The sequence below is a fragment of the Neoarius graeffei genome, chromosome 2 (genome assembly GCF_027579695.1).
Source record: "Neoarius graeffei isolate fNeoGra1 chromosome 2, fNeoGra1.pri, whole genome shotgun sequence".
NCBI lineage: Eukaryota > Metazoa > Chordata > Actinopteri > Siluriformes > Ariidae > Neoarius > Neoarius graeffei.
In genome coordinates, this window is record NC_083570.1 from 53,161,723 (window position 1) to 53,171,717 (window position 9,995).

At 42.5% G+C, this 9,995-nt stretch overlaps 1 protein-coding gene across 1 annotated transcript; it reads right to left on the reverse strand.

Moving 5' to 3' along the window:
- ppib (peptidylprolyl isomerase B (cyclophilin B)) lies at window positions 1–9,070 on the reverse strand. The gene is made up of 5 exons (XM_060914415.1): window positions 8,862–9,070; window positions 3,524–3,637; window positions 3,307–3,400; window positions 632–816; window positions 1–372 (listed from the first exon to the last, which is right to left on the reverse strand). Exons 1-5 carry the CDS (start codon window positions 8,994–8,996, stop codon window positions 250–252), a joined length of 651 nt encoding a protein of 216 aa, XP_060770398.1. The 5' UTR covers window positions 8,997–9,070; the 3' UTR covers window positions 1–249.
- Between the last annotated feature and the right edge of the window lie 925 nt (window positions 9,071–9,995).

A 9,995-nucleotide genomic window follows, 5' to 3' on the forward strand; every position in this document is an offset into this window, starting at 1 on the left:
TTAACAAAACCTGGATCCTTTATTGAAGATTTGTTTACAAAAAGCAGGTGTTAAGTGGGTCACTGTGTGACCATATGGAATGCCTGTTTGAAATGGACCCAAGGTGGACCGCTACAGATGGAGTGTGAGGCTGGTTGGGTTTAAACGCCAAAACACTCACATGTACATATGCCACTAAAATATTAGTGGTACAGCACACCTGCTAAAACCCCAGAACCCCACAGTCCTGTTGCTCTCCTCAGGGTGATTTTACTCCTTTGCAACAGCAAAAGGCTTTTCCACCTCAATTTTGCCACATTCGTGGATGATGACATCTTTGAGAGGTTTATCCCTGGCGTCTGTTTTTGTGTTCTCAATCTTGTTCACCACCTCCTGAGGGGGGGAAAAAAAAAAGATTCAGGAATAAACAGGAGCAACAAAAAGGCTGGCCCTCCAAGTCAAGTGGGTTTTTGTCATTCCTCTATATAGCTTGTATACATTGGAAGAAAATGGCATTTCTTCAGGACCATGGTGCAACACACAAAACAAGACTCCATCACCACTTACCACTGACAATTATAACAGATGCTCTGATAAAAGCCATTTTCTGTAAAATTTTACTGAGTTTCTGAAGATAAATGAAGAAACTCACCATGCCCTCCAGGATCTTGCCAAAGACGACATGTTTCCCATCAAGCCATGTCGTCCGCACAGTAGTAATGAAGAACTGGGAACCATTAGTGTCTTTGCCTGCATTGGCCATGCTCAGCCATCCTGGGCCATAGTGCTTCAGCTTGAAGTTCTCATCAGGGAAGCGATCGCCATAGATACTTTTTCCTACCAAAGCAGCAGAACAGAACTGCTTACACACTTGTAATGGGATAAAATTTTAATCTGACATTTAAACTAGACATGGCCTGTAGAGAAGCTAATTGCATAGGGGCATTAATGCATTTAAACTGTAAAACAACGTTGTTTTTAATACAGCAGATTATCTGTAACCCTGAACGTAAAGTGTTCTGGTCCTCAAATTGGGGTCTTGAGGGTCTGATTATTTGTTGGAAACCAAACCCCATGATTACCAGAGTCATATTTATTACTGAGCTCTTATAGTTATTAGTGGATTTGACTTTTTGAGTGGGTTTAATCTACAGTGGATATGATAGGTTTTTCTGATGTAAAAAAGAGACCACGATAAATAATTTCAAAATTTTTCCCACCTTTAATGTGACCTGTACAATTCAATTGAAAATATCTGTTTGGGGGGAAAACATAATAAGCATACAAAAAGCTGGTTGCATAAAGGCCAATTTATGCTGACAACGCAGTCCTCGCAGATGGCGTCGCAGATGGCGTCTGCGTAGCCCCCCCCCCTTCGCAGACGCTCTGCGCGCACCTCCCAAAAATTGTGACCACCGCAGAAGCCTCACAGACAGCATCGCAGACAAGAGGGCTCCGATTGGTCCACTCTACATCCGCTGTACACGCACTTCGGCTTCCCTACTTTCCTGGTTTGGTTTGTTTTCACTACCGCCATTTTTAAAAACACGAGCGAAGATGGAGCAGCACGAAGAGCGGTTGATCGAGGAAGTACGTACATCTATACGACTCCAGTTCTAGTCATTATAAGTAACCGGAGGATAAACACTCCTAACCACACCCACCAACTACTCCTAGCGATTTCGCGCCCCCTTGTGTTGTGGCGGTGAATAACATCGCGCACGCCTATTCCCCCGCTCAACAATAAATTACAACTGTCTGCGAAAAGCTATCTGCGAAAGCCTTGTCGCAAGAGCATGCAGAGGCCCCAAGTGTGCACACCCTTAAACTAATTTTACTGAAGCACCTTTTGATTTAATTACAGCATTCAGTCTTTTTGGGTCGGAGTCCATCAGCCTGCCACATCTAGACTTGGCAATATTTGCCCACTCTTCCTTGCAAAAGCGCTCTGGATTTGTCAGATTGCGAGGGAGTCTCTTGTGCACAGCCCTCTTCAGGTCATCCCATAGATTTTCAATTGGATTTAGGTCTGGGCTCTGGCTGGGCCGTTCCAAAACTTTTTTGGGGTCATTGTCGTGCTGAAAGATGAAATTCATCATCTTTCTAGCAGACACCTGAAGGTTTTGGGCCAAAATTGACTGGTATTTAGAACTGTTCATAATTCCCGCCACCTCGACTAAAGCCCCTGTTCCAGCTGAAGAAAAACAACCCCAAAACATGATGCTGCCACCACCATGCTTCACCGTGGGTATGGGGTTCTTTTGGTGATGCGCAGTGTTGTTTTTGCACCAAACATACCTTTTGGAATTGTGGCCAAAAAGTTCAACCTTGGTTTCATCAGACCATAACACATTTTCCCACATGCTTTTGCAAGAGTGTTTTTTTTTTTTTTTGAAAAATTTAGCTGGCCCTGGATGTTTTTCTTTGACCCTACCTCATAGTCCAGACATATGGAGAATACGGGAGATTGCTGTCACATGTACGTAGTACACAACCAGTACTTGCCAGAAATTCCTGCAGCTCCTTCAGCGTTGCTGTCGGCCGCCTCCCTGACCAGTTTTCGTCTTGTCTTCTCATCAATTTTAGAGGGACGTCCAGTTCTCAGTAATGTTACTGTTGTCCCATATTTTCTCCACTTCTTGATGCCTGTCTTCACTGTGCTCCATAGTATATCTATCTAATGCCGCAGAAATGTTTTTGTCCCCTTCTCCTGACTGATACGTTTCAACAATGAGATCCCTTTGATGCTTTGTAAGCTCTCTGTGAACGCTGGCTTTTGCTGGAGGAGGCAACTGAGTAAATGTCTGAACTTTATTTGGGGTTAATCAGAATCATTTAGTTGATGGTAGGTGTGAACCCAAAAAGACTGAATGCTGTAATTAAATCAAAAGGTGCTTCAACAAAGTATTAGTTTAAGGGTGTGCAACCAGCTTCTTGTACTTTTTTTTATGTTTTTCCCCCAACAGATTTGTTTTTCAATTGAATTGTACAGGTTATAGATCACATTAAAGGTGGGAAAAGTTTTGAAATCATTTTTTTTTTTAACAGGGTGTGTACACTTTATATCCACTATAAAACGAAATAAGTCAGACAATTAAGACTACAAGTAATGTCTTTCTGGAGTTATTGTCTGCTGTAGGTGGGAAGTTCATGAACTTTAAAAAAACAAAAACCACTATTTTTTTTTGAATTGTTGGATTTTGTTCATTAACTAAATCTGTGGTGAGGTGGATTGTTAAATGGGTGCAAAATATGCTCCAATATATACAGATCAATCAAAAAATAAATGACAATGTTAAAGGTGTAGACAGAAGATAGGTTCCATACCACCAGTTCCATCTCCTCTGGTGAAGTCACCTCCCTGGATCATGAAGTCCTTAATCACACGATGGAACTTGCTGCCCTTGTAACCGAATCCTTTCTGTTGAGGCACAAGAGCACTCGGTGTCACTCGTTTATGCATTAATTCAGTATATTATGTAACTGGCATTAATCTTAACGTGTAAGTGAATTTGGTTGAATAAGTAACGATGAAAGCTCGCACCTCTCCTGTAGCCAAGGCAAGGAAATTCTCAGTGGTCTTCGGGACGGTTTTTCCGAACACTCCGATAACTATGCGCCCTACGTCCTCATCTCCAATTCGGATATCAAAGTATACCTGAGACAAGACAGACAGGTAGGTTACATTAAAAGAATTTCTTGTACAGAAATGGGAACCTTTAGGATGAAGTAGTGTTCAAAACTGAATTCGGATAGATTTCATGAGCTGGGATGTTCCTAGAAAATCTAAACAACGGGTGTGATTAGTCAAGCCATGTGTGGTTTATCCCCAAACTGTTACCACAAAATTGTCTAGAATATCTTCGTATGCTGTACAGTTACAAGTTTTCCTTCACCGGAACCAAGAGGCCCAAACCTGTTCCAGCATGACAATGCCCCTGAGCACAAAGCCAGCTCCAGGACAAACAAGTTTAACATAGAAGAACTCGAGTGTCCTGCACAAAGCCCTGACCTCATCCCCACTGAACACACTTTTGGGATGAACTGGAACACTGACTGCAGTCCAAGCTCCTTAAGGCCTCTGCATGCTCTTGCGACAAGGCTTTCGCAGATAGCTTTTCGCAGACGGTTGTAATTTATCGTTGAGCGGGGAGTAATAGGTGTGCACGATGTTATTCACCGCCACAACGCAAGGGGGCGCGAAGTCGCGAAATCGCTAGCAGGGGTGATAGCGTTCCGGCGCCGCGCCGGATTTCCGGCGTACCGTGGCTGGGGAAAAAAAAAATCTAGTTCGCCCATTGTCCTGTGTCATTCTGAGATGCGCAGATAGACAGTAAAGGGAATTCGCATGATATGGAACTAGTGGGAAAAAAGTGCCGTCACGGCACGAATTAGACCCTCGTGAAGGACGTCTGCAGACAGCGGGTCTTGAGTTCGAAGTTTGTTGTAATAAAATGGACTGTTAAACTGATGTAAGGTTCGGTTGTCCGGCTCGACCACAGGTCCGTGGTTGTGACGAAATTATCGATTTCACGGAGCTCGGATTCAACATTCATTTTACACTCATTATAGAGTTTTGGAATGGCCACTTGATTAAAATGTGTTCGGGGTGGTATTTTATAACGGTTGTCCAGCGTCCGAACCATTTTTTTTTTTTTTTTTTAAAGCCCTCTTTCGAGACTGTGTACACAGGTACCATGTCTTTTGCAATGTGGTATGTTATAGCGTTTATAATTTCTTTATGTCTGGTGGACGTCGACTCGTACGGTGTAACGCTACTGAACGCATCAGCAATCAAACTTTGCTTTGGCTTATTTTGGGATGACTGAGAAGTCCCCGGTGTTTCTCTCATTGTCATACACTCTTCATGCAGCATGCGACGGTGTTGTTTCAGGTGGTGAAACATGTTTGTTGTGCTTCCTTGCTTCGTTGCAATTTTTGCTAAGCACGACCTGCACAACACCTCACTCTGGTTAACATCGTCCTTTTTGAATCCAAAATACCTCCAAATAATGGAGGATGATTTGTGTTTTGGCACCAAGTCAGATTCTGCACCGCCACCGGCTGCATTATTTTCCACACTCCTTTTCTTTCTTTCTTTTTAATTTCCCCGCTGTGTCTGTAGTGTGCGCGCGTCGGTCTCCGTCTCCCTCACTCCCGCCCTCATATGTTTGTCATTGGTTGGCTTCAGCTGTCGATCCACAGCAAGCATGAAATAAGATTTGTGGTTGGTTGGCCTTAGCGGTGCATTCAAGGGCAATCGTAAAAATGATGTTTGTTGTGACTGCCAGAGCTGTACATGCAGGGCGAGCGCGGGGAGGGGAAATCTATATTGTTGCTTTTTTGATATTAATATCTTGAATGTTCATATCTAGATATAGATACGATAACGATATCGTTCAGCCCTAGTACCAGTCAAAAGTTTAGAAACACCTTCAAATTCGATGTTTTTTCTTTTAGTTAATTAATACAAAGACACTTCGTGTCAAAGTAATGACTGTCATTTCAAGAGTGGTTCTTGACATAATATGGATTCCTACAGTTGTCAAACAGGGCTATTTACTGTATTTTTATTATTTACTCTTTACTGGTTGGTGTCAAATGCATTAAGAAGTCAAAAATGGGATTTCTTGCCAAGACACACCTGTTAATTGAGAAGCATTCCAGGTGACTACCTCATGCATCGTGGCTCAGGTGGATAAGGCGCCCTACTTTAAATCCGGGGACCCGGGTTCGATTCCAACCCCTCCCTGTCTCTCTCTCCCGTTCATTTCCTGTCTCTACACTGTCCTATCCAATAAAGGTGGAAAAAGCCCCCCCAAAAAAAAATCTAAAAAAAAAAGGTAAATAGTGACGACTTTGAAGAATCTAAAAGATGAAACGTTTTTTTTAACAATTTTTTTTGTTTACCATATAATTTCATATGTTATTTCATAGTTTTGATGAGTTCAGTTCTACAACGTAGGGAAAAAAAAACCCACTGAATTTGAAGGTGTTTCCAAACTTTTGACTGGTACTGTATGTATGCATTTTCATCCAGGTCTTCCTGCTGCACCAAAACCTCTGCATCTACACAGAATGAATCAAAGCTCACTTTCAGTTTGGCTAAAGAACACAGGAAGTGATTTGACATGCAAATTAGCAACATCTGCTGTCTGGATCACAACCTAACGTGGGTGTTTCTGGGTTGTATAATTTTATTACACCGTGATGGGACAAAGAACCAGAGCGACAAACCCCAGCACACATTACTGATAGGCTAGAGTGCACAATAAATAATGCTGTGTTCATGTGCTATGGGAAGATGATATTTTCCAGTTGGGAAGTGGTATTTACCAGTGTGTTGTGTTCACATGCTTTTATTGTTGTTGACAAATTAAAGATGGTGGACCAGATTCAGAATCAGGCCTGTTATTTGGCTAAAACAATTATAGATTGCCTTGTTCATCAGCTGCAGCAGGAATATGAGTTATCAAAAGTCAAAAAATGCTGAATATTTCCTGATCATGACAAGTAGAGATTTTCTTAACACACTGAATGCCACGCAGTTTTTGGAAATTTGGCTGTAGCCACAATGAGAGTAGCCAGTATCTAGATCATTGTTGGCGTTCTTTGGACAGCCACAGAATATTTTGTATTAGGCTATAATATACGTATTATAATATACATAACATGACTCGTTTAGAAGGTGAGAGTCAGCTTTCCGTAGGTGAAAACCACTTCTTTCTTGGTTCATAAGCTAGTCTTGTACCGCTCGCCGCCATGTTGAAAAGGTTAAAGTTCTGGTGCGTTCATGTGCTATGGGAATTATGGTAAATACCAAACGCCGACATGGAAAGCACACATGAACGCCCCCTCTTGTGGTATTTTCCACTGGGCAACTCGTAGAAAATTTTGATACACGAGTTGCCGAGATGAGATGAACTTTAACCTTTTCAACATGGCGGCGAGCGGTACAAGACTAGTTTATGAACCAAGAAAGAAGTGGTTTTCACCTACGGAAAGCTGACTCTCACCTTTTAAACGAGTCATGTTATGTATATTATATTATTATAATACGTATATTATAGCCTAATACAAAATATTCTGTGGCTGTCCAAAGAACGCCAACAATGATCTAGATACTAGCTACTCTCATTGTGGCTACAGCCAAATTTCCAAAAACTGCGTGGCATTCAATGTGTTAAGACAGCGATTCTCAACCGGGGGTCCGCGGACCCCTAGTGGTCCGTGGTGTAATTGCAAGGGGTCCGAGAAAATAAAATATCTTTAAAAAAAATAAAAATTTTGTTCAAATGTGACCGAGACCTTTATCTAGCTAAACTACAGAGTTGTATAATATATAAGATATATAAAAATATTTGCAGGAAGCTGATGTGGTAAAACTCATTAACTTGCAAGGTTCCGGTTGGCGCTCAAAATTAAGCTAATGTTACAAACCTCACTACACCACACCCAAGTGGCACAAAAACAGAAGTGAGGATGCTTTGCTTTGATAACACACACACACACCATCTGCCTCTACAGATAAAACCAAGACTTAATTACATAATTATATTATATTATTGCTTAATTATATATTATATTCATTGAGATTTCATACTTATGTTTGTTTTTGTTCTTGAAGAGTGCATAAAAAATCTGTTTCATTACATTCATATTTCTGAAAGCTACTATATAAATGTTCTGTTTTGTTACATAATGTTCAGAAGATGAAATCTGTTTCATTACATTCATATTTCTGAAAGTTACTATATAAAAGTTCTGTTTTGTTACATAATGTTCAGAAGATGCTGCATAAAATTTATGCAGATAGGATATTTATGCCATAAATATCCTGTTTTGTTACATCTGGAAACTATGCTGTTGTGTTGTGAATAGAGTGAATAAATGCCATAATGCAATTTAAAATGCAGTTTCTGCTGTTTCTATCAAATTGCACACTAGCCTCCAGATCGGGTGGGGGTCCTCAGGGTCGATCAAAAATATGCAGGGGGTCCAGGACCCCAAAAAGGTTGAGAACCACTGTGTTAAGAAAATCTCTACTTGTCATGATCAGGAAATATTCAGCATTATTTGACTTTTGATAACTCGTATTCCTGCTGCAGCTGATGAACAAGGCAAGGAATAACAGGCCTGATTCTGAATCTGGTCCACCATCTTTAATTTGTCAACAACAACAAAAGCATGTGAACACAACACACTGGTAAATACCACTTCCCAACTGGAAAATATCTTCCCATAACACATGAACGCAGCATTCATCTCATCTCGGCAACTCGTGTATCAAAATTTTCTACGAGTTGCCCAGTGGAAAATACCACAAGAGGAGGCGTTCGTGTGTGCTTTCCATGTCGGCGTTTGGTATTTACCATAATTCCCATAGCACATGAACGCACCATGTGTCTGGGTGGACAGAACAATAGGGCGCGTGCACGTGTGGCAGTTCAGAAACATGAGCTTTCAGTGAATCAGGAAAGCGAGCGCGTGCTGCGCAAACGCACTGCGCACCAGCCGGTTAACGCAGACGTGGCCTCCACAGCACGCGCCATTACACAGCATTCAGAGCGCGCGCACAAAGCCCCGGATGCGGCTGCTGCATAATACACACTCCACATCTACCAACAAATCAACTTACTAACGCGTAAAAAACACCAAATACGGCATCGTCACTATACTAAATCTCAACAAAACGCGCCAGGAAGCACACTGGAAATATTACAAGCTACATTTAGATGTTTATATTATAGTAAATATCTAATAAACAGGGAAATACTGTGTGCGCGCGCGACTTTTAATGAGTTTTTAGCTCTAGTTAGCATCACCGTGGAATAGCAGCGTCCATTAGTGCAGCTTTCAGTCTGCGGGGTTTGTTTCTTTACCTTGGCCGTGACTTTGGGCCCTTTCTTCTTCTCATCAGCCTGCGAGCCGTTCGGCAGCAAGAGGAAAAACACCGAGGCGACAATAATCGTAATCGCGACCAAGAACTTCATCTTTCTCTCGCAAGCCCGCACCATGAAAGACCCGAATCCGGCCGAGAGTGAGAGAGGGGTGACTGTTACAGCTGGACGCCGGAGGGGTGGAGACTGTGGGCATCCGGGGAGGAGCCATGAGAGCCCAGCAAGCCCCGCCTCCTGCACCATGGTTGCTTTACCCTGTCCACACTAGAGATTTTGTACCGATACGAAACTACTTTCGTATCGCAACACCTGCCCACACTAGCAACTATACCGGTACTGTAGCGGTACGAAACCCACAAATGTATGGGTTTCGTACCGCTACAGTACCGGTACTGTAGCGCTTCGCTGTAGTGTGGACAGATGAAGCGGTTCTGTATGGATACAAATATAATATGCATGCGCAATGAACCATTCCTACGTCTTCCGGCAATACGCACGCGTTTTCCAGCTGTAAATAAAACGTCAAAATGGCTCAAAACGACCATGGAGCTACATGGAGCAAAGAAAGGGGGGAGAAAGGGAGGGAGAAAGGAGGAAGAGGGGAAGAGAAAGAAAGTGAGGGGGGAGAAAGGGAGATTCGTTTTCTTTGTTTCTTTCTCAACTGCCTCGCGCGTTTTATACGATTCGACTGAATAAATGACCAGCAGAAATACAGACTGTACATTGACATCAAAAAGCACACACACGTTGTTTCATCCGCCATATTCTCGGAAGGAAGTTACTCGGTAACCACGGAAACATTTCGCGCACGTGCATTTCAACTACCGTGAAAGAAAACCGCAAACACTAGTGCATCGCTTGTGTGGACAGATGCACTAAACTGTACCGGTATACTTTGTATCGATAGTTATACCACTATCGTACCGGTATATATGTGAACACAGCTAATGTCTGTCGCCCAATTACGTGGATTAAAGTTTTCCGTCGCTACGACGGATTTCCGTCAACTGGGAGCACTAATGCCGCTTTTCCACTACAAACGCGGCTGAGCCGTGCCGTGCCGAGTCGAGCTGAGCGGGGCTATTGAAGTTGCATTTCGACTACAACCGCGCTGAA